The following is a 25,238-nucleotide window of genomic DNA, read 5'->3' as shown; positions in this document are numbered from 1 at the left end:
GAAATCATCGGCTGTCTGTTTTAACTGTGGGGGAACGTATCCACATACATACGGAGAAACTTCATACGGAGAGACTTGCTCATTCTGTCACAAGCGCAATCACTTCGTCAAAATTCAGGGCCAACAATTCCAAGCCAATGCCATCAGCGGCAAGCCATCACACACTGCGGCACCAGACAACGATACTTCAGATGAAGATTATGTATTCTAATAATCAAACAAGACCAAGATCCTCTAGAGCGTCTTAACAACAACACCAAGGGACAAGCGTGTCAACAACGACACCGACAGCATCAACAAACATTTAAATAAGCGTGTTAACAACACCAACAAGCGAGGGACAAGCGTGTCCACAGCGACAACGATAGGCAAGCGTGTTAATAACAACACCAACGAACAACTAAATAAGCGTGTTAATAACAACACCAACGAACAAATTCATAAACGTGTTAATAACAACACCAACGAACAACTTAATAAGCGTGTTAATAACAACACTAGAGATCGAAACACTAACTTTACAAAAATTAAGGAGTGCAGTAATGGGTGACTCATGGAGTTACTAAAATCCAAAAGTTATTCAACCAACTTTTGAATATCAAACAATGGACACTAAACTTCATAAGATTAATCAATATTTTACATTGAATATAACTCTTCTTCAACTGGTGTAAGTTTATGTGATTTTAACAAGTTTATTCACTATTCAAACTTTTATATATTGTACTCTTGTTAAAGTACATGTATCAGTCACCTTTCACCCATAGGAAAGTTCCATTTCAAGGTGGGGAGGGATGTAATGTAGTATCCTTGCACTACTGATAAAGTAACCCAATCTATAGATATGTGGTTCTCATCCACATTCCAATATCATGATCCAACTAATGAATATGCATATAGAGACCACCACCCCATACAGTGATTGTACCCTTGAAACAGTAGTATGCCAGGACACTGGAGCAGACAATGTCCTTTTCACGGCAGCTAACGACGGCTTATCCCATCAGAGGACACGGCCCCGGGTCAACCCCTGCTTCGGGGGTTACGCCAGCAGGACCATCCCAGGGCAAGCCCAACTGCCATACCGACCATTGTTTCCCTCAATTGCCGCCACAACAACCGAGGTGTCCAAAGAGTCCTGAGGCCCAACCACTTCTCAATCTTAAACCCATTGGCGACAAGTTCAAGGACGTTCTACAGGTACCTTGTGGTTATCAACACATTAACAATTTGGTTTCTGACACCGTTTCAGTCAAGGGTAGACTAAAGGCACATAGCGAATTCTGGCATAGGTGCTTCAAACTTGATCATGTCCATTATTAACAAAGGTTTTAAAATTTGGCTCTTAGAAGATCCACCTCCAATGTTTTTGCCTAACAATGTATCAGCCCTTCGTCACCACTCCTTTGTCACTGATTCCATTTCGGAACTCCTAGCTTCCAATAAGATTAAAGAGACTTGTTCCCCCTCTTACGTCACTAGCCCCCTTTCGGTAGTATGCCAGGCCAATAGTAAGAAGCGTTTAATTCTGGATTTAAGTCAGTTTAACCATTATGTTCGGAAGGATCACTTTAAGATTGATGATTGGAAAATTGCAATGCAATATTTTCAACCCGATGCCTTGCTGTTTTCCTTTGACTTGAAGTCGGGATATCACCATGTAGAGATTAATCCACAGTTCCACAAGTTTTTAGGATTTTCCTGGTCAATTGAAGGTGTTCAGAGGTTTTTTCAATTTACAGCTTTGCCATTTGGTCTGTCCTCTGCCCCCTTGATTTTCACTAAAATCCTAAAACCCCTGGTTTCCCATTGGCGCTCCTGTGGCATCTTCATCGTCTTTTACCTGGATGACGGTTTTGTCATTGTTTCCAGGTCAAACCTTTCTCCCAACTCACACCAAACTCTAGCCAATGAAGTCTCCGCTCACGTGAGGTCTGATCTAATGAACGCTGGTTTTGTTTACAATATTAGTGAAAGCACTTGGCACCCCACATCATCCATCGTGTGGTTGGGTATGATTTGGGATTTGGGATTTGCAGTTGGGTACCCTCAAAGTTTTGGATCGTAGGATAAACAAACTCCATACCTCCATCCTCTCACTACTTCAATCACCTGTTTGCAAAGTAAGGGATCTTCATTCCTTTGTTGGCCAAATCATCTCCCTGTCACCCGTCATAGGTAATGTCACTAGATTGATGACTCGTAACTGTCAGTCTCTGATTGCTCTGGTCAAAGACGAAGACTCATTAATCACCCCCGATGTGCATTGTTTGAAGGAAATTACCTTCTGGCAAGAAAAATGTGTCAAGCTTGAATAATCGAACTGTGTTTCTTTCTCACAAGGTCAACAGGGTCAAAGGTCAAAGATAATTTGCACAGACGCTAGTTCCGCGGGTTCAGGTGCTATAATGTGCAATGACAATCTCATGGCCCACAAAAACTTGACCCCTGTAGATATGGACCAGAGTTCAACCTGGCGTCAGTAGGAAACCATTTTATTTGCGATACATTTCTTTTTGCCTGTCATCTCAAATTCACGAGTCAAAATTTTCACAGATAATCAGGCGGCGGCTAAGACCATCGAAACCGGGAGCATGAAACCTCATCTCCAGGACTTAGCCCTTAACATCTTCCGTTTTTGTTTGAAGAACCGAGTCCACTTAGAGGTAGATTGGATCCCACGTATACTCAACGATCAAGCAGATTTCGTAAGCAAGTTGGTAGACATAGACAGCACTGGACATAGATGACTGGGGTCTTTCAGCAGTGTTTTTTGAGCATATCAACACTAGGTGGGGCCCCCTCACGGTAGACTGTTTTGCTACTTACTACAATTCGACACTGCCTCGTTTTTTCTCAAGATTCTGGAATCCCGGCGCTTTAGCCGTGGACGCTTTTGCCCAAGATTGGTCAAAGGAGAATGCATTGCTAGTTCCCCAGGTCACATTGATTCCCTCCGCGCTATATTACTTGAAATCATGTTGCGGGACAGGGGTTCTAGTGTTCCCATGGTGGCCATCTAGCCCATTTTGGCCATTACTTTGGTCATCATACAGACCCTTCATTCGTGATTTGTTCACTATGCCAGGGAGGACTGCGTTAGTTCAAGGTAGAAACACTAATTCCTTGCTCGGGTCGGCAAGATTTGAAAGTTCGATGGCGGCAGTTAGATTTCTGCAAAGCCAATCACTTCACCATTCTCCCAGATGATCAGTGTCTTAGGATTTTTATCCCGAAGTCCAAAACCGACATTTTTAGAGAGGGCAACGTAGCGTATATTCCCTTATCACAAGATCGGAATTCTCCCTATTTCGTTTTGTCAAAATTCATGCGCAAAGCTGGGATTAGCATAGGTGAAGACAAATTCATTTTCACCCCACTTACTTTCTGTTCTGCCTCCAGCTCATACAAGTGCACTCAAAACAAACCCCTTAGCTATACTGGGTGCAGAGAATTGTTTTTTGATGCTCTCAAGTCAATTGGCGTTGTACAACATGTAGATGTAAAATCATTTGGTCTTCACAGTTTGCGGTCAGGAGGGGCCACCCGATTGTCCCAAAACAATATCTCTGAAGATTTAATAATGCAACATGGTCGTTGGAAGACCATTAATGCACAAAAATCGGTATGTGAAGAGGGACATTCGTCTCAAAGTGTCAAAAGCTGTTGTAAGCTGAGTTCATGTTAGGGCCAATGATTTTCCGTTTCAGAAAAGTGCAAATTCCGTTTGGCAAAAACATGAATTCCATTTCAGGCACAAAAAACTTCGTTTCATGTTTTTTAATTAGATAAAAGGTTGTTTAATACCCAGGGACACACTTATCAACATCAATTTTAGATAAGTTGCACTGCTGACTTCGTAAAATGTTCATTTGAACTGACAAATTTAAAAAAATACTTTAATTTTTTATATTTTTTATTGCGGATTATTTTGTATACTGCTGATCGATGAAACAAAAACATGTAGTATAACAGCCGTAAAAAGGTTGCACTGTGACTGCAGTATCAATGCACATGATGTGATAGACTTGATTCCAAGTCTAAAACTGCAGTTGATTCTCTGCATCATCCACATTGTAGGCTAATGACAGGAGTGTATCCACAACATGATCAAAGACTTGGGAACAAGTCTATGGACGTGACCGTTCTCCATCCACAAACAAAATGTCAGCCATTTTGTTTTCGCTTTGGCGACAGAATGTTGACAGTTTACTGTTTTATTTTAGACCTTTCCGAGATGAAAAAACATTGTATGTGTTCTTATAGATAATAGGTAAGCTAGTTTGTGTAATGTTGGTAAAAGATAGAGAGAAAATGCAATTTGAGTGAACAAAAAATGTTAAAAACGTGCCACGAATAATGCCCTTCGCTTAACCATGTTAACAACGTGTGAACATGGTGTGTGTAAAGTAGAACAGAATGATCCACGGTTAAGATCTCGTACTTTTTAATGGTCTGATTTCTGATGCTTTTTTTAGTTTAAATAAAAGAATCTTAAAAAAGAATGCAATTTCAATAGTTTTGGCGTCAAGAAATTTGAAGAAAAAAAAGTGTTTTTTTTTCCAATTTTCTGAAATCCCGTTTTCCGTTTCAAAGGGCGGATTCCGCGAATTCCGCCCGTTTTCCGCTATCGCGGAAAATCAGTGGCCCTACATGTCATGTAAATTCCATAATGGTGATATGATAATATAAGGAATTCAGTAATGTTGTAACAAGAAGATAATCTTTGTTATTGTATGAATAAATTTCAAATCAAATCCTAACGTTTTCTAAAGTGCCATGAGGGCAACGTAGGGCTTACGCCACGGAAAGCCACTGTGGCTATCAAAATTCGTAAAACCATGCATTTGTATTCGCAGGAAGTATGAATCGAACTTAACTCGGCACCGTTTTCGCTGACTGTTTCATACTGCTTACCAGCCAGAGGACCCCTTGTTTTGTGCATTTACGTTGATTGTATATTAAGTTGTATTTGTCGTACATGTACTTGATAAATAGTTAGTGGTCGAATAAAAAATGTTAATGGTGACAGTAATATTGTGTGCACGATTAATTTTCGGTGTCAACTTCCCGTTGCCTACCAATCATTGACCAACGTCAGATAAACAAATAAATGCCCAGAAGACAAGCCGATATCAATCATTCATCCAGTCCCAACCTATAGATCAAGGCTTTCATTTGTCCATGTTTTACATCTGCACCCCCCCCCACCCCCACCCCTGTGATTTTTAATAACTACCATGAAACAACTGACACTTAATAAATGTGCTGCAAGTAAATACCACACGTACACGTGCGCTCGGACAATCATGACCCGCTCTGGTACAACTGTCCCTCTAGCCCTCCCCCGGCCAGCGCACTCCCACACCCATTGGGTTGGCGGGCGCCGCGTGGTATGGGAACCCAGTTAACAACCCACCCTGGTCACCCGTGCTGTATTGCACAGTGCCAGGGGGGCCCCGAGTTGCCAAACCCACTGAGCCATGAAGGCTAGCCACAATGGGCTTCCCCGTGCTCTGGCATTGGTCGTTTGCAAAGATGAAGCCCTTTCTTGGGCTTTGTTTAAGCTTGAGGGGCTCGAGTAAGCCACCCCTTGCTAGAACCAGCCTTACGCTTTGCAACCCCACTATCCTTGGTCGACGCCAGGGACCAAATACTCAGCCCTGCGTACTTCCAGCACCCGCAGCCGCCAGTGGCTGCTGGGCGGAAGACTGGATCAGCAACGTTACGTAGCCAACACAGCATACGAGGTTACAGACTGTCCCGAGGGGGTGTAATTGCCCTCGGTTACGACAGCCTAGGTTCTCCCAATACGCTTCAAAATTCTACTCACTCAACAACACAACAAAAAACTAAAAGCAGTTTTAGATCTGAAAATATCTTATAATGACATCTAGGGGACACAGCGAACGTAGGGTCCAACTTGCTATCAACAGGGCTCTCAACGTACCTCGTCATACTCTGTTGACTAACACGGGAGCTAAAAAAGCTCCGACCAATAGAGTTGCTTTGGTCACCACCTTCCACCCCAAACTACCCAAACTTCCCTCAATTCTCAATAATAACATGCCTATACTTCACTCCTCCAGCAGGTTACACTCAGCAATCCCTGAGGTTCCCATGATTGCATTCCGCCGCCCTAAGAACCTTGGTGACATACTAGTCAGGGCCAAACTTCCCCCAGGTACAGTCCAAACACAACCCCCGACAGATATACTGGGCTGTCACAAATGTACCCGTTCCAAATGCAAAACGTGTCTGCACATTAAGCCCTCACTTAAGGTGAAGAGTCATACCACTGGCTCTTCATACAACATCAAGACCGACTCTGAATGTAGCACGTCTAATGTAGTCTATGTCATATCATGTAAGAGATGTGGGCTACAATATGTGGGAGAGACTAAGACCAAACTTAGTCTTCGCTTTGCGAATCATGTCTCTTCCATAAACACTAAGAAACCGTACCCAGTCTCTATCCACTTCAACAGCCCCAATCATAGTGTCATTGATGTTGAACTTCTGGTGATTGAAGCTTGTAATGGTGATGACACACACCACAAGCATAGAGAATCACACTGGATTCACCAACTCAAGACAGTCAAACTCTTTGGACTAAATATAAACACTGGTGTTAAATAACTTCCCATTACCCTCCACTTCACTCCTGCCTGAGAACTTATATGTTGTATATATTCTGTAAATAACTTTCTGATTCTGGGGAATTTCTGATTGGTTACTATGACTGGGATACACTTCTCTCTTTTCATCGTATAGTTAACGGCTGAAAAGATTTAGGGTGCTTGGCGGTTTCATCGGGGCCATTCTTCCCCCTCGTTGTCCAACTTGGGTAAAGCATTTTGAGTAGGACTTTTTAAATACTTAATTGATAGGCAAGGTGCATAACATGTTGTTTGCACTTTATGTGCCTGGTTGTCCTCAACTTTATGTTGGTAGGACGTGGTACCCCACTTGGTGTGGTCACTTTGGTAAGGGCAAGGTAATCCTGACGTGGTAGTCCTTAGTGTGGTTACTTTTGACGTTAAGTCCTTGACGTGGCCACTCTGGTAAGGGCGTGGTAGTCCTTGGTGTGGCCTCTGGTGTTACATGGATGGTTGTCCATTGATTGTATGTACATGTTGTTTTGTTTGTCTGTCTAAGCCAGTTTGCCCTATGTTTCGGTTTTACGGCTCCTTGCCGATTTTACAAACATTGTTTTGCATAGTGTTACTATTTTGCATTTAATGGCAAGTATTGCAGTGTCCAGCTGTGGCGTAAATCACATATCTGGCTAATATTTTGTCTGTGTATAATACATTTAAAAAACCTATTTGGTTTGCATGTGTTAGTTTCAAAATACAGTTCAAGCTGACTCCTTGATATAGCCCTTTGTTTTGACTCCAGAGGAGCAGATAAACTTTTTGAAGTTTTACACAAACTATCCTTCCTTTCCTTTGGAAAATACTGTTGAATTATCTTGACCTTGAATCAATTGTAAATCGTTTACAAGATGTTCAATAAAGCCCTAACAAAAATGGTGTGCTTTACAAAAATGGTAAACAAAACATTTTACATACATGTGGCTTTACTGAAATTAGCATCTGCATCTCTGTCTAGAAGAAATTCCACTATATGTGCATGACCACTTGATGCAGCATACATAAGGGCTGTCCATCCTGCTCTTAAGGAAACATCTACTGATAAACCTGCAATTGAAAACAAATCAGTGAAAAAGACAAATTTATTGTTTTGCCCCAAAATCAAAACTTTATCTGGTGAATTTAAAATTACATGAATGGATAACTTATTGGTCTCAAGTTTTTACTTTAACATGAAAGAATTAAGGTGCCCCTACTAATGTCTGTCTATATACGAAAAGTACAAAAGTTCTCAAAAACTCAATATTCTTTTGACATAGAAATCGTCGATATATCTTTTTTAATCATATCGCATTATCGATGTCAAAATCGATGTCGGAAAAAACAGTCATGCAATTCTTCAGCAAAAACAAATACGGAAAATAATATCCCCGCATTCCCTTATACAACAAGTTATGCTGTACGAGGAGAATTGTTTTCCAGCCGCATAATGGTACTTTTGTGTGTAAACAAACCACCGGAAACCGGAGCATGCCTCATGGTGTCATGCGGAGAGCGAACGTTCTCTTCGCCTAGCGAGTAGAAGCAGCAACGTTAATCACGCCTTTTCTTCGTTGGTTAAAAAAAAAGGAAAAAGCGGATTTTGATATTGTTTGACTAATAAATAGCGTGTTATTTAAGAACTGTTTTCTGTTAGGCTTCATCCTGACAGGGAAAAACTTGATATATCGAGTATACTGCCTATTGAATTTTCGATATATCGGTTATTTAAAAAAATTGACAGCAACGAACGCTAGCCCCTACAGTGATGATTAAAGGTAGTTATCCAGGAAAACTTGGGAAAATTTGTTACAAAAGCGAATGATTACAAGTGACTAGGATCGCTTCCAAGTGATAAGAATCACTAAGAAGTGATTAGGATCGATCACGAGCAATTATGGGTGATAACGCGATGCGCTTACGCTTACGCGTAAACAATGACCTAAGCAGAAAAAAAATACAACTGTTTCAAATAATATTCTTTTTTATTCAACTTTTTATCAACACATTAAATTCCCCCCACCCCCACACAGTAGTGTGGGATGAGTCTATGATTAATACTTACCCAAATAGCCACTACTTAAATGCATATTTCATAGCCAACAGGCTAATTCACTAGAAAAATTGACAACCAGAGTGTGCCCTCTCGCGCCCAACCAGCATGCTACGCAGTAGCTTTGCTAAATATGTCCTTCTTTTAAGTTTTTCTTGTCTTACAGGTAACCCTGAACACGAGCCGATAGTAGGGAAGGAGGGGGGAAGGCTATTTGGGTAAGTATCAATCATAGACTCGTCCCACACTACTGTGGGGGGGGGGAGTCTATTTCATTCACTTACCTAAATAGCCACTACTTGTCTGTCCTGATGAGGACCGTACAGTTCCTCACCACGGTTTGAAAATGCTGTAGAGAATTGATGAGTGCCTGGAGCTCCAAGATGTTGATGTGTTTGGAACTAATGTCCAACACTCCGGCTGTCTGCTGTGGGCCCAGGGACGCGCCCCAGCCCTTGTTGGATGAGTCAGTTAAGATTGTTACCTGGGGAGCCCTTGGCGGGAACCCAGGACCACAGTTGACGTTTTCCTCGTTTTGCCACCATCGCAGATGAGGAAGGATGTGGCCGCTGATTGGTACGAGGATTGATATATAGTCCCTTTTCGGCCTGTAATGTGACAAGAGATGGAGCTGGAGTGGTCACATTCGAAGGCGGCACCATGGAACCAGATCTACCAGAATGGCCATGAAGCCCAGGAATTTTAACCAGGCCCGTGCTGGGGCCAGGGTGGATGACAGGAACAGGTCCATGCACTGATACAGAGCTGTGATGCGCTGTGTCGTGGGAAAGGCCACGCCGTTCCGGAAGTCGACAACCGCTTCTAGGAAGGTCGGAGACTGGGTTGGTATGAAACGGGATTTCTCTTTGTTTATAATAAAGCCTACGGCCCTTGTCACCTCGCAGGTAGTCTGCAGATATCGGGCTGTTTCCTCTTCCGATCTGCCGACAATCAGCCAGTCGTCCAGATACATTAGATCATGATATTCTGATGACGCAGATAGGCTGCGATTGATCATGTGACTCTTGTGAACGCCCTTGGTGACGTTGAGAGTCCAAATGGGAGGGCCATGAGTTCCAGGCTCCTCGGAGCGTGCACGTGACTCACGTGAACTCCTTTCCCCCTCGGGCTCCTACTCATGTTCCTCGGATGCCTCGAGGGTATTTGAGGGGTGCAGTGAGATGGCCGTAGGAGAACCTCTCTGTTGACATTCACGCCCCGGAGTGCGAGGCACCTCCGACCCACTATCGATAACCTCGGACGAGTGTAGAGGTCCAGTATCGACTGGAGCTGTTCTGATAGGCCCCTGAACGATCAATTTCGGGTCTGGGTCCGGGAAGGTGGATGGTAGGGGAGCCCGCTGTGAGTGAGGTGGGTGCCGCCCCCCATCGCTGTTGGGCGATCGTTGCCAATGAAGCGTTGATTGATTCAAACGCCTTCATAAAGGCTGACGGGGATATGGTATCTTGTTCTTTCTTCTTCTTTTTGACCGTGTAGCTGAAGAATCATCAGAGAAGGAGACTGAACGCTTTTGTTTGGTTTTCTTGACGGAAGCCACACTGACCCAGGAAAACTCTGACAGAGAGTCAGTTATCGATATTCCCGAGCAGCGATCAGTAAATGAGGTCGACTGTGATTCCCTCACTCCTAGCCCCTGGCCCGTCCGCCCTACAGGGCGGGGGACCGGAGAGCCCGGAACGCACAGATTGGGCCAGAGAAAGATTTAACTCCGCGCCCATTCACTTCTGTTCTCCTGTCTGGGCTAACAGTCCAGAGGATTGCTGAGGCGTAGCAGATCCTGGTGAAACCTTCGCCTGAGGACTGAGTGAAGTTGCAGTTGTTGGCTTCGAGAGTGATGTACCTTTCATGGGTTTACCCTTGGTACTATTCGGTAGCTGTGCTCTTTACCATTGGAAATAATCACGCGCGGAGCGCCGTGATATATTGTGGTTAATCGCGCACTTCTTATTTAATATTATCAACAGGGCTTTCAACGTACCTCGTCATACTCTGTTGACCAACACGGGAGCCAAAAAAGCTCCCACCAATAGAGTTGCCTTGGTCACCACCTTCCACCCCAAACTACCAAAACTTTCCTCAATCCTCAATAATAACATGCCTATACTTCACTCCTCCAGCAGGTTACACTCAGCAATCCCTGAGATTCCCATGGTTGCATTCCGCCGCCCTAAGAACCTTGGTGACATCCTAGTCAGGGCCAAACTTCCCCCAGGTACAGTCCGAACAGAACCCTCGATAGATATACTGGGCTGTCACAAATGTACCCGTTCCAAATGCAAAATGTATCTGTACATTAAGCCCTCACTTAAGGTGAAGAGTCATACCACTGGCTCTTCATACAACATCAAGACCGACTCTGAATGTAGCACGCTTTGCGAATCATGTCTCTTCCATAAAGAACAAGAAATCGTACCCAGTCTCTATCCACTTCAACAGTCCCAATCATAGTGTCAGTGATGTTGAACTTCTGGTGATTGAAGCTTGTAATGGTGATGACACACACCGCAAGCATAGAGAATCACACTAGATTCACCAACTCAAGACAGTCAAACTCTTTGGACTAAATATAAACACTGGTGTTAAATAACTTCCCATTATCCTCCACTTCACTCCTGCCTGAGAACTTATATGTTGTATATATTCTGTAAATAAAGTATAAATTAATTTTTTTTAAGTTGTTCTTATGAATTTGTTACTATAACTATCTCATGTAAGTAACCCCCCCCCCTGTTTTCCACAGGTCCCTCAAACCTATTTTAAATACCACCCTACCTTTGATCTTGCTATTCTTATTAATTGACCATTGTTAGTTTGAAAGGGTTTGACTGTCTTGAGTTGGTGAATCCAGTGTGATTCTCTACTCTTGCGGTGTGTGTCATCACCATTGCAAGCTTCAATCACCAGAAGTTCAACATCACTGACACTATGATTGGGGCTGTTGAAGTGGATAGAGACTGGGTACGGTTTACAGTATATAATATATCAAATAATAAACCACAAGGGAAATTGACTGGGTACATTTTATAAATGATTTTGGGTTGAACGTGCCGGCGCTCTACCAACTGAGCTATCTAGCCCTATGTTGGCGGTCTCCCTATTTAGTCAATATCTTTTTTCGGGGGTGCCTGTCAGAAGCCATTCAACCGCAAACTGCCGTGTAGCCAGGGATCACACCCAGGTAACGATACAACCTGGGAAGCGGCAGACAGGGGATCACTTTAAGGGGATGCGACTTTTTATATCAGATATCAAATAATAAACCACAAGGGAAACTGACTGGGTACATTTTTAAATGATTTTGGATTGAACAAAGAAAAATTGACTAGAGCGGGATTTGAACCAACGACCTCCGGTTTAACGTGCCGGCACTCTACCAACTGAGCTATCTAGCCCTATGTTGGTGGTCTCCCAATTTTGTCAATATCTTTGTTCGGGGGGTGCCTGTCAGAAGCCATTAAACCGCAAACTGCCGTGTAGCCAGGGATCACACCCGGGTAATATATATATCAAATAATAAACCACAAGGGAAACTGACTGGGTACATTTTTAAATGATTTAGGATTGAACAAAGAAAAATTGACTAGAGCGGGATTTGAACCAACGACCTCCGGTTTAACGTGCCGGCGCTCTACCAACTGAGCTATCTAGCCCTATGTTGGTGGTATCCCAATTTTGTCAATATCTTTGTTCGGGGGTGCCTGTCAGAAGCCATTAAACCGCAAATTGCCGTGTAGCCAGGGATCCCACCCGGGTAACGATACAACCTGGGAAGCGGCAGACAGGGGATCACCTTAAGGGGATGCGACTTTTTATATCAGATATCAAATAATAAACCACAAGGGAAACTGACTGGGTACATTTTATGTATATATATATCCCTTGTGGTTTATTATTTGATATAAATGTATACATATATACAATAAATAGGGTAGGTGGGAGATTTCCTGGTTTACCTGCTAGACAGCGGCCTCACGACCGGCACGGTAAGAAATTACCGGTCAGCCATTGCCGCGATCCACCCCGGGTTCCCGGACGGCTCATCCGTCTCGGATAACGGGGCCATCAGCCAGTTGATCAAGGGGATGTTTGTCACCCATCCCCCAGAACGCAAACTTGTCCCGCCTGGGACCTCTTCAGCAATCTATCAACCTTAGCAGGGCCTCCCTAAGAGCCGATGGACTGCTCGAAGCTGCTGCAGCTTTCGATCAAAGTGGTGTTTCTCCTGGCCGTCGCTACTTCGCGACGGCGCAGTGAGCTGCACGCCCTGTCGTTGGAGGCAGGACATATCCGATGGGAACCAGGCGGTGTCCGCCTGGTCCCCACGACTGGGTTCTTAACCAAGAACCAGTCCAGTTCCTTCACGCCCCCTGACATTTTTGTCCCGGACATCAAGTCCATTTCGTTAGAGGTGAAGGATAAACTGTGGTGCCCCGTCCGGGCACTTAAGTGGTGCATGAACCGCACGAGGTCACTTCGTGCGGATCATCAAAAGCTTTTTATCACGACAACACCGCCCTTTTGGCCTGCATTGCAGTGCACGATTTCTCGATGGATCGTAACCACCGTTCGTTCCGTGCCGGGCGGCTGGCCAGCGACGGAAGACCCGATTCGGGCGCACGCTGTTAGGGGGTAGCCGCCTCCTGGGCTTTCTTTAAAGGTGTTCCTTTAGCTGAAATAACCAAGGCGGCCTGCTGGAAGTGCCCAAACACGTTCTCCGAACTCTACCTGAAGGATGTCCTCCAGGCAGCCGGCAGAGTGCGACAAGTGCTGAAGACGGCCAGTCAAGTTTCTCAGAAACGCTAACTGGAGAGTCCACTTTCCTCTTAGTTACATGTAATATTGTATATATTCCTATGTGCATTTGAAATTTAACGTGGTGTACCTATCATGTTTATACCCCATAATGGCGATACCCCCCGAGATTACACGTGCCTGGGTCGACCCGAGATCCCGAGTGCTACCCGCGCTCGGGTCTCAACAGAATTCAGAATATATATCTTAGCAAATAATTCTCAAGAATTCTGAGGATAAGTGTAGCATAAAAAAACATCTCGGGCTCTTCCAAAACGTCACTCATTATGACTGAACACTCTACTAATGAACTAGTTGTAATCTAAGTCCCTGTCCCGCGTGCGAAACAGGTTGGGGAAATGCAGAGCATCACAAAACAATAGTTTTTGTGGATGGCATGGGATTGGGATTTGAGTCTTGAAAGTCTAGCAAGCAGGTGGCCAGGCAATCATCCATAAACTTGAACATGACTGGGAAAAGATCTGGATCAACCAGTATGGGTCATCAGAAGCACGGGCTTAGGCAGTCCAAAAGTAAAATGGAGAAATTAGAAACCTAAGCACCAAGACACAGTTGATTATCTAATTAATTCTAAACTTACACTGGTCCAAAAAGAGCCAATAAAGGATGATCTCAATATTCAACAATTACCTTTTTATGGCCAAATAAAATATTTTTAAATATTTTTTATGGCCATGTTTTAACGTGAGGTAAGAGACTCGTTATATTTTTTTTATGTTTCCTATGGACTCCAGCTACTAGAAAACTGTAATATCTATACAGTCGACTCCCGTTAATACGAGGTCCGCCGGGCTGGCCTGTTTTCCTCGTATCATCCAAACCTCGTTGTATCCGATCGCGGTAATAATCATTGAACCATGCACAAAGTGGGTGCATAATGGCCGCACGTGTACACAGATGCATGGCGGAGCTGCAATGGACTACTGTGTGCATAGAGTAGTGTGTGATGTACTGCACAAACAAGCACAAAATTAGGCTTTAAAAAACTTTTTTAATTAAGTTAGTTTAGTTTTAAATTCAATTTTAAAATCAATTTACATTTTACAAGATTGAAAAAATGTGTGAGATTTTAACTTGCGTTCTTGTTTTGGGGAGTTTCCTTGCAAAACTTTGGTCGCCGGCAGTTTATTGCCAATGTAATTAAGAGAGTCTTGATTTTCATTGGTAACCACCTGTATAATGCTGGATGATTCATTGCTACTGCGAGATACCAGGGAAAATCTTGCAGCTGCAATCATATTGCACACGCTGTGAAAAACTTTGGCCGTAGCAGACAATAAAGTAAAAGCTGGATTTTCATTGGTAACCACTAGTGTAATAATAGATGGTTCATTGCCAACACGAGATACCAGAGAAGATCTTGCTGTTCCGTGTTTTTTTATATTGCTCATGCATGTGTGTGCACGTGCAGTACACCTAGTCGCAGCAAGCAGTTAACACAAAATAGAATCTTGATTTTCATTGGTAAACACCTGTGTCATGTTACACCGCTGCTTACTCGCTGACAGTTAGTTTTGCGCATGTGGGAAATTGTTGACGAGCGCCCTCTTGAGTCAAAATCGTAAACAAAACATAGCCTTTCAACCGTTGAAAACGATCTGGGGTCATCGCAATTTTTGACCAATTAAAAGCCAAGATGGAAAACTAAACATGAATATGCAATGAAGTTAGTTGCGATGGTCGGATTTTGAGTCGAATTGATCCTTCAAAATCTACGTAATGTGAATTTTCTTGTTGAGAAATAGACCTCACACGTAAGAAATATATAACAACTAATATTTTCCACTCAAAATTGAGAAAGCAAACCCTTTGAAAACAATTCCCTGTTTATTTTTGTAACACATGACGACGTTCTGGTGAAGCATTTTTATCACGAGTAATGTACACAAGCATTGGACAATTGCGCTTTTTGTGACGTGTGCACATTGTAATAAACATTGTGCATTGTATGCGTTTGTTTAGTTTGTATGTGAAACTGTAGGCCGCGTCAGAAAAACGTCGGTGGAATCCCACTGATTTTGATAATTCCAGAGGGTTTGCTGCTATATAAACAGAATAATTTGATGAAATAATAATTTTCCTCTACAACAAACATTGTTTCAATATCAGGGAAATTCAATTTTACTCACAACACTAACAAAACTCATCGTTGACGCCATTCGGTCTTGGTTTTAAAGTCATAGAAACATGCACAAAACAGCGATGGGGTCACTGCTATGAATAATTCATCTCATGTGGGACTTTCTGAAAATCTTGCGCATGCGCAAAACTATTTGGCACTCGATGTAGAGCTCTGAACAGCGGTGGTTAGATGGTTCACTGCCAATTCTGACATTATACGCCGCCCAATTTTATAACTTATTAATGGTTAAAAATCGGGGTATGGGTCTGTGGGGTGTACTGTGTCTACCCATGGTGGGCTTTCAGTCACACCATAGAGTTCTATTACACACACATAAAGAGTCTTTTGAAGTGTTCACTGCACATGATTGTTCTTACATGTGTGCATATTTAGCTAGATCCCACCCATTTCATTCTAGCTAACCAATAAGCATCCATAATGCACATGGGGTGACCTCTCATTCATAAAACGGGTTGTGGATGGGTTTTGGTTTGTGTAATATGATCCCATTGTGGTCTGCAGTTCGGCAGCAGCGAGGTGGCGCACAAGGCTCCCACAAAGGGGAGGTAAAATGACACATTGTGTTACTTCTGCAGTGTCTGTGGGAGACCGCCTGGGCGCTAGAGTCTTTTGATGTTTTTTTCTTCAAAGAAACCCTGGTATTTGGATCAATTGTGGAATCTTGCGGTTGTTTCTTGGACTTTATATTTTTTTAAACAGCCCTTTGTGGTTGCAAGACGTCTCAATTAAGGAAGACATCAAGATACTTCATCAAAACAACGATTTGCCGATAACTTGATTAACAAGAAATCAAGACGATACAATATCGTCTAAGAAATGGTATCGCGATTTTCGATTATATCGAGATATCGCCCAAGCTTAGCTCGTAATGGGTCGCCCAAATTACCTCGTTATAATCGTGTTCTCGCGACTACCGTGCTCGTATAATCAGTATTTTAATGCATTGAAACAGGCACGGGGCAATTCGGGACCGGCAAAAAACCTCGTAGTAACCGGCACCTCGTAACATGCGAGCTCGTAATAACGGGAGTTCAATGTATATTTGAGATCATCCTTTATTGGCTGTTTAAGTAGACCAGCCAAACTTTAAAAAGTGCTCTAGAAAAAAAAAACACGGCATAGTTTGTTAATGGCTGGCATCGGGAAGACGATTAGGGTGGATGCCCAACTTGATTTTGAATTTAAAGGTCATTTTGGGGTCAAAAGGTCAAAAAAGGTCAAAAATCAATATTTTCAAATTTGTGTCAAATTTAATCACATTCGATAGATCTAACCATAAAATGTATTTTTAACTTTATGTTGATACTACAAACCTGTGTAGTTAACGTATAAACTTTGACCTTGTACACAAATGTAGCAAAACGAAGTATAAAAGTGTGATTATTGGATCATTTGGAGTACACCAATTGTTTTTGCACTCCCTATCCTCATTGGTGCATATATTGGTTTCAAACAACTTTTTTTGAAAGGGTAATATACCCAGCAGTCTTTGAGAAAGAAAAACATTTCAAATACCACCTTCATGTGGGGTCTTAAGTGTAAGTTTTTTTAAGGGTCATGCAGGTGTGAAAGATGGGGGTCGGCGGAATCCAATTACATTTTGCAACTTTGATGTACTATGAAGACTATTTACAAAAATGATATTAAAAAAATCTGCAGTACCCCCCCTGGAAAATAATGGTACCTCCTAAAAATGAGCCCAAAATCATGTACAAGAAAGAGCTTAAAAACAGTTTTACGTCAAATTTACAGAAGGTACTTCAGAAAAACTAAGCAACCTATTGATCTCAAACAAAAATAATTTTAATGTGCATACCTTTGTGCTTGCATACACAACAGTACAGATGCTTACTACTTTAGCAACATTTTTTTTCTGTTGCACCAAATTACTCCATTTTGCAAAATTTCAAAAAAGGGAAAACATTGTTTTTTTGCCCTTTTTTGAATTCAAATATTTTCTATATTCAGGCTAATTTCCAAATTTCCTTGATAAAAACATATTGCACACTCTTCAGCAACAGCTCTATGCTTTCAAAAGTGTGGGTTTTTATTTATTCCTTGAGTGAGAGGTCTTGAAGTATTTGCCATTTTGTGCTTTGTCAAGTTTGCAACAAGTTAGACTTTCCTTTAAAAAAAACATGATTTTAAAATAAATTTCATTTATTTTGCAATCAAGTTGAACAATTAGGATCAGATCAAATTAATTTTATTAGGATAAAGTAAAATACAAAAATGGACCTTGACCATGACATGTTTAATGGTGCTTTAAAGCTATATCTATGGGTAAACAATTGCTTTATAATTACTAGTACCGCGGGGTAGGCCTTTGAAGTTTGTTGCTATAACCATTACTGTCTATTTCTTCTTCTGTTTTATCCTTTTTTTTTATCACCTCAACTGAAATTAATCACAGTTAATATTCAGTTTAATTTAGTTTTTGGAGAAACACTAGAATTGTGTTTGTAATAGATGTCAAGGCTTGCAAACCACACTTAATGATATCAAGCGTAAAGCTCAAGCCTACACAATGCCTGAAGTATAGATAGAGTCCGAGTTCTTCATGAATTTTCACTACTTGAGTCTGACATACTTTCTTGGAAAAGATACCCATTGAGAACAGTGAACCAAGAACTTGGGACACAAAATGTTCTCAGTCAACTTGGAAATGATGGTGCCTTGATTATTATGGACTGGGCCATGAAATACCTGCCACAGAGATATAGGGAAAAAATGACAGATTTTTATGAGAAGCGTGGCATTAGCTGGCACGTCAGCTGCGTCATCACAAAGAAGGATGGTTCTGATTTTGATGTCAATTGTTATGTACACATCTTTAAAAGGTGCATTCAGGATTGGTATACAGTGGCAAACATAATTGAAAATCTGCTAAAGACCACAAAGAAAGATAACACCAACATCGAAAGAGTATTTCTCCGCAGTGATAACGCTGGGTGTTATGATAATGCTCACTTACTGCTAGCATTGCCCAGTATTTCTGAGAGTGTTGACCTAAAGCATAGAGGAAGGACAGATATATGCCGCTTTGACTTTTCAGATGTACAATCTGGTAAAGACATTTGTGACCAGAAGATATCACCTATGAAATCACATATGAAATTCTGGGTAAATGAAAAGCATGACATTACAAATGCAGAACAGATGAAGGAAGCTCTAGACTCCCATGGTGGCATCAAAGGATGCCAAACTGCTGTTTGTCAAACCAACTAACAGAGACAAGAGGGGAGTGGCAAGTGGGAAAGAATAAGTCTGCTGAATAACTTTGAATTCCGAGATAAGGAAATTCGTGCATGGAAGGCATATGAAATAGGAACTGGTAAAGACTTCGAAATAGAAGCAATGGGAAAAAAATCCGAGGGAACACATCCCTTCAGATTTTGAGCCACCACGAGAGTTGGGAACCATGCCAAGGACATCGATGCCAGGCAGGACAGGTAGATCAAACCTGTTTTCTTGTTAAGAACCAGGTTGCTACCTATGCTTTCAAACACCTCAAGAAGTAAATATCCACATGGATACTGGAGTTCATGTAAAAAAAACTTGAGCAGGAATCAACGTACAATCGCATAAGAAAGCAGTGGGCGGACAAAGATTCAGTGCCTCTGATACCAGCAGCTGAGAAAGAGTCTATGCACCAGCTTAGGAACTGCAGCTTGATCAGCTGGGAAAATGATAATACAGAACATGGGATGGGCATTGAAAGGTCCAAGAAAGGGATCAGCTTTGTCTGAAAATGTCAAATCTTTTCTGACTGATCAGTTCAACGCAGGTACGGAAGAACTGGGCACAAAGCCGATGTCATGCACGTTGCAAAAGTCATGAAAACCTTGAAAAATATTAATGGTAAGTTTGTTTTCCTTCCCGCAGAATGGCGGACTGCAAAACAAATTTAAAGTTTTTTAGTAGGCTTGCAGCTGCTCAGATAAGGCATCAAGCAGGTCAAGGTCATTATAATGTGGACGTAGATGCCAGTGAAGAAGACTTTCGTACTTGGGAAAGTTCAGAGAACGAAGAAAGACTTCGCAAATCAGTTTATGCTGAAATAGACACTTCCCATCCAATCATATTTGGTGATAGCAATGTTTGTACTCTAATTACACAGGGCAAAGGTAAATCGAAACGCATTAGTGAATTGAAAGATCTGTGTGAAAACTTTGGATTGAAAGTTGAAGGACCCGAATCGCGCAAAGACAGTTTCATCAAAGTACCGAACAGTCTTGTTGGTCAATGTAAATGTACTTGTACCAACAAAGGTGGCTCCGAAGACAAGACATAATCATCACATCGTAAGCCCTTTCACTTTGCAGAAAACCAACAATGTAACTAAATATTACAACAAACTGAAAAGTGTTTATGACGATTAGCAAGGTCCAAAATACAAAAGGCTTATAATTAACAGAGAACAGTGTATTATCAAAAGTAACTGTTTTTATATTTTTTTCCAATGTAAATGAATCAGAAATATAAAAAGGTATAACAGGTCAAACTGATTTATTTATGTCATATGTCTCAAAAGTGTTATGGATCAGAAGTTTGAAGTGCTATTACAACTGCAACTGTTTTTGATATCGTCATAGCGTCTATACCATTGCATGCATTCACTGACTTGTGAATGTGATAGTAGAATAGGTTCTCCCTTGAGTAAAAAACCCCACTAATACTTATAATGCACATTTGTCATTACAATAATTAGTTAACTTAAAAAATGGCCCTGAACGTTTTTCTTGAACATACAATTAAATTGCTTAACATATTTTGTTGTTGCTGTACAGGGTGGCCCAATCTTAAGCTAATATTATTAATAAAAACAAACAAATAAAGATTGTTTTTCTCATAATAAAGTCTAACGCTCACAGACTCGCTTTGGCCCTTAACATATGACGTCAGCATAAATATTAAGGAGGGCGTATTGTGCACAATTAGATAAACCACGTGGTTGGGAGGGTTAAAACCCCCTATCAAGGAATGGAATGTTCCAAATTCGTTAAAATGTATTTTTCTGTCAAAGAACAATGATGCGTTGTATCTATTTAGTTATTAGAACTCAAAAGTGTCAATAAAAAGGAAGCGGTAACTCAATTTAAACTGGAAAACACGATTTGTTGCTTCCAAATAAGGGTAAATATGACCCATATACAAAATTCCCTACCTCAACAATTTTGAAAAAACCCAAATGTTCAACTTAATATCCTTCAAGTACACAACATAACCTCTTACAAATGTGAGTTTCAATGTTGAACTAGCCTGAAAAAAGAAAGTACATTGAATTCAAATTTCAGTAATTTCGGAAGTTTTGCGTAATTTAAAAAACGTAATTTTGATGCCATTTTTAAAATTAACTAGCAAAATTCCTAAACCAAACAAGCAAATTCAAGAAATGCTATGTTATTATATATAAAACACTACAGACATGACCCAAAAATTGTAAAAATCGGTTGGGTTTAGAGCACTTTTCTGTAAAGATAAAATTTAGGGTAATTTCAGTAAAAAACGCTATTTTCTTTGCATTGGAGGTGTCCAAATTCAGGGGGGTCTCACCCAAGCTAACAGAGGGGTGCCATGAATTTTTTAATATTGCCAATGGGGAACCATTCACCCCCCTTGATGATCCCCAAAATATAATTGAAATTCGCCGACCTTCATCTTTCAACTTTTTCAACAGCCTGCATGAACCTTAAAAAATCTGACACTTAACAACTCATTTTAAGGTCAAAATTTCAAATAAGGCAAAAAAGTTGCATTTTTGAAATTTTCAAAAAATTTAACCCCAAGTGATAGATCTATCCATAAAAATGTATTTTTAAGTTAATGTTGATATGATAAACTTATGTAATTAACGGATAAACTTTGACCTTGTACACAAACGTATAGCAAAGCAAAACGTAAAAGTGTGATTATCTTGAAAAGGGTACATTTTGAGTATACCAGCATTTTTTGCACTCCCCATCTCAATGGTGCATACATGTATAATGTTTCAAACAACTTTTTTTTTAAAGGTACATTAATTGTACCCAGGCAGTTGTTGAAAAAAAAAATTCAAATACCACCTTCATGTAAGGTCATATTGAGGTCAAAAAGTGCCAAAAATGTCAAAATCTAAGTTTTTTTATTTTTTTCGCCAAATTTTACCCCAGGCGGCAGATCTATCCATAAAATATAGTTTCATCATCAAATTGGCATGCCAAGTCTGTGAAATTATGAGTCAATCTTCTGTCTTGTACACAAATGTATAGGAAATTAAATCTTAAATTGCAATTTTCTCAAAAAGTGCGTATCTTGAGCATAACACAGTGTTTTGCACTTCCTATCCCAGCAATGCACAATATATAATTGTTTGAAAACAACTTTTTTTGAAAGGTCAGTATACCAAGGCATTAAAAAAAAATCATATCAAACTTTCCTATGTGGTAAAATGAAACAAAAAGGTACTTGTATGCTATTCACGCAAAACAGTTTGTCAGCCTACGGGTGACAGCCTGCTAAGGTGTCATCAAACCTCATCTCTCCTAAAAGGACCATGGCGTCCGTAACATAAAGAAACCCACGCCTGTACTATTCCTCATCTTTCCAGTAGACCCTTGCCCTTCTCTACGAAAACGTCTCACAAGAACTTGAGATTAGCTTTGTTCAATAGCCCATACCTGACGTGTAGGAGAGGAACCCGGGTCTATCGACGAACTTTCGAATTGGTTTTTTTCTTTCCTATTCTCTTTGACTGTGTCACTGCCTTGGTGGAGCCCTCTCCAATCTAGCGATCAAGACCACATTGTAGGTTCCAGTGGCAGCATTGAGCAATTGAGCATTGAGCAGTGGCAGCATTGAGCAATCGTTTTGATAGGCTTTTGTACCGTAGAAAATTCGTTCGGTTGAAACATTAATATTGTACAGATCAGAGAAAGTTTTTGCGTCACTAAAACCAAGAGTTTCTTGAAGCAGACGGTGCTTCCAGATGGTCAATATACTGCGTTCCATGATCTGGAGTTGATAGAAGATCACTACCACATCAACTGGTGCATGTCTTTGGTTGTCAAAGATACCAGTGGTATATCTCTAACAATATCAGAGTCTGTGTCATCTTCTTCGCCAAGGTTGGGTTTTAGTCAGAACACATCAAATCTTACTGTTTGTTATGAAAGCTTCTAAACATCATCAACATCTGTCTTCTTGAGGAGTTTCATATCTGCCAGATGAACACATCCCTAATGATCAAAGTTACTGTGGTTATAGATGATGGGGACGGCAGCATTGCGGAAAAAGCTCCCAGATAGGTGATCAAGTATCTGTCTTTCCGAGTACTGTGGATCTCAATCTCCACCATCTCAATGTAATGAGACCACTGTTGGGAGTTGGATTTCTAGGGTGCTTGTTGAATTTGTTTATGAGCTCATAACCATTGTCACTCCTTAGAAAATCTGACAGCTGGCCTACTGTGCTTTGGAGAGTTCTGCTGTGTGATTGCCGCCCCTCTAATTGAACTGCTTAACCACACTTTGGGCAAGTTTATCAACTTCCACATATATTCTTGTTTAAACAATTTTAACCAACCAAGATTCAAGCACAGACTGTTTATGTGCCACAGAGCCTCACAAAGTAGGCTTTGCCTTGAAGCATGGGCTCAGTCATAAATTATTGGCTTCATTTATACCCGCCTCTGTCCACGAGTACGTAGGCCTAACCAAGCCCAGTACTTTCCATGTGTTGGCAATCCTTCAGAAAGTTGAAACAGACGTAGTCCTCCCTTGAATTTTTTTATATCTCAAACTTTGGACTTGCCCGTTTAAGTTATTTCTTCCTGATGTGTATAGTGGCCGGGCAACTGTGATGGTGGTATGTTTCTGACCTGTGTTATGTCCGCAAAGTGATTGATCAAAGTGATGAGAGTGTCATTGCGGTCTGCTAGTGCCTGAAGAGTAATGAGAATTCTTTCATCAAAGAAACTTGGCATAAAAGTATGTCAAGCTGTAGTGGTTTTGGTGTGCCTGGTTATATGTAGCTCTGGAGTTAGCTTTAAATAACGGCACTCCAGATAAGAAAGTATACAACGTATCACTGCACAATGACCAATACCCCGTCGTAGCTACAATGTAAAATATAGGCCTAACTAGGTTAAAACAACATTTTACTGCAAAAAAAGAATGTTCAACTTTGTTAATTCACTAATAAAAGGAGTATTTAACTGCGTATGTACTTGGGAAGATTGGGAGCAAAAATAACTTTGATATCAGACATGCAGTTTTTGAGCACGTCAAACTATACAACTACTATATCAAACTAATTGCATGAATCAGCATACACATTTCTTGTTTCAATTTACCAATGCGAAAAGTGTAATATGATTTTTTTAAACCAAAAACTGCCTTGGTATATTTACCTTTCAAATAAGGTTTGTTAAAACTGTTATTATGCAGTGCTGGGATCTATAAGGTGTTCCCAAACAAACATTTGGTATGCTCAGGATATGCACTTTAGGAGAAAATCACACCTTTAGATTTTATTTTCCTACAAGTTTGTGTACCCAACAAAATATTAACTCTTAATTTCACGGACTTGGAATGTCATTATGATGATGAAAATAAGTTTTATGGATAGATCTGCCGCCTGGGGTAAAATTTGGCGTTAAAATTAAAAAAATTAAATTTTGATATTTTTGGCACTTTTTGACCTCAGTATGACCTTACATGTACATGAAGGTGGTATTTGATTTTTTTTTTCTTCACAAAAATGCCTGGGTACATTTACCTTTCAAAAAAAAGTTGTTTGAAACATATATATGCACCATTGAGATGGGGAGTGCAAAAAATGCGGGTATACTCGAAATGCCAAGATAATCACACTTTTACGTTTTGCTTTGCTATACGTTTGTGTACAAGGTCAAAGTTTATACATTGGAGTAGTCTGGTGCTTCGTTTTAGTAGTAAACAGCTCAACTAAGTTTGATATGGTTACCATGCCACGTTCTCGACACATTTTTTAGTGCACAGAATCAGCATTGTGAAAACTAGTGTGCGGGATCGTACGTTCCGAATTTTTCCACCATATAAATTAAATGGGTCACAATGTTAACATTAAATAACATTTTCGAATAAATAATGTTATGGAATCAATGAAAAAGGGCACGACGGCCAAGTGGCCGTAAGGTACGTGATTTTTAAAAGGGCTTCACGGCAATTCGCTGGGGCATCGCGGCAATGGCTGCTGGTGGCCGCTGCAGAGGTCGAGGCCTGATGTACCCTTTTCAAGATAATCACACTTTTACACTTCGTTTTGCTCTACATTTGTGTACAAGGTCAAAGTTTATATGTTAATTACACAGGTTTGTAGTATCAACATAAAGTTAAAAATACATTTTATGGATAGATCTATCAAATGTGATCAAATTTGACACAAATTTTGAAAATATAGATTTTTTTACCTTTTTTGACCTTTTGACCTCAAAATGACCTTAAAATTCAAAATCAAGCTGGGCATCCACCCTAATCGGCTTCCCGAGCCCATGATCCATACATCTAGCATGGATGCCAGCCATTAACAAACTATGCTGTCCAAAGTGTAATTT

The 25,238-nt window shown here is 40.9% G+C and overlaps 1 protein-coding gene across 6 annotated transcripts in view; it reads right to left on the bottom strand.

The window, feature by feature from the left end:
* LOC139954189 (ankyrin repeat, SAM and basic leucine zipper domain-containing protein 1-like) overlaps positions 1 to 25,238 on the bottom strand; it is a 134,909-nt gene that overhangs the window by 80,635 nt on the left and 29,036 nt on the right. For all 6 annotated transcript variants that reach the window (XM_071953893.1, XM_071953894.1, XM_071953891.1 and 3 more), the window contains exon 3: positions 7,575 to 7,703. In XM_071953893.1, the coding sequence (XP_071809994.1) occupies positions 7,575 to 7,703 (129 nt within the window). The remainder of the gene's footprint in view (positions 1 to 7,574; positions 7,704 to 25,238) is intronic.

This window comes from Asterias amurensis, chromosome 2 (assembly GCF_032118995.1).
Source record: "Asterias amurensis chromosome 2, ASM3211899v1".
NCBI lineage: Eukaryota > Metazoa > Echinodermata > Asteroidea > Forcipulatida > Asteriidae > Asterias > Asterias amurensis.
This window is presented reverse-complemented; position numbering and strand designations above follow the sequence as displayed.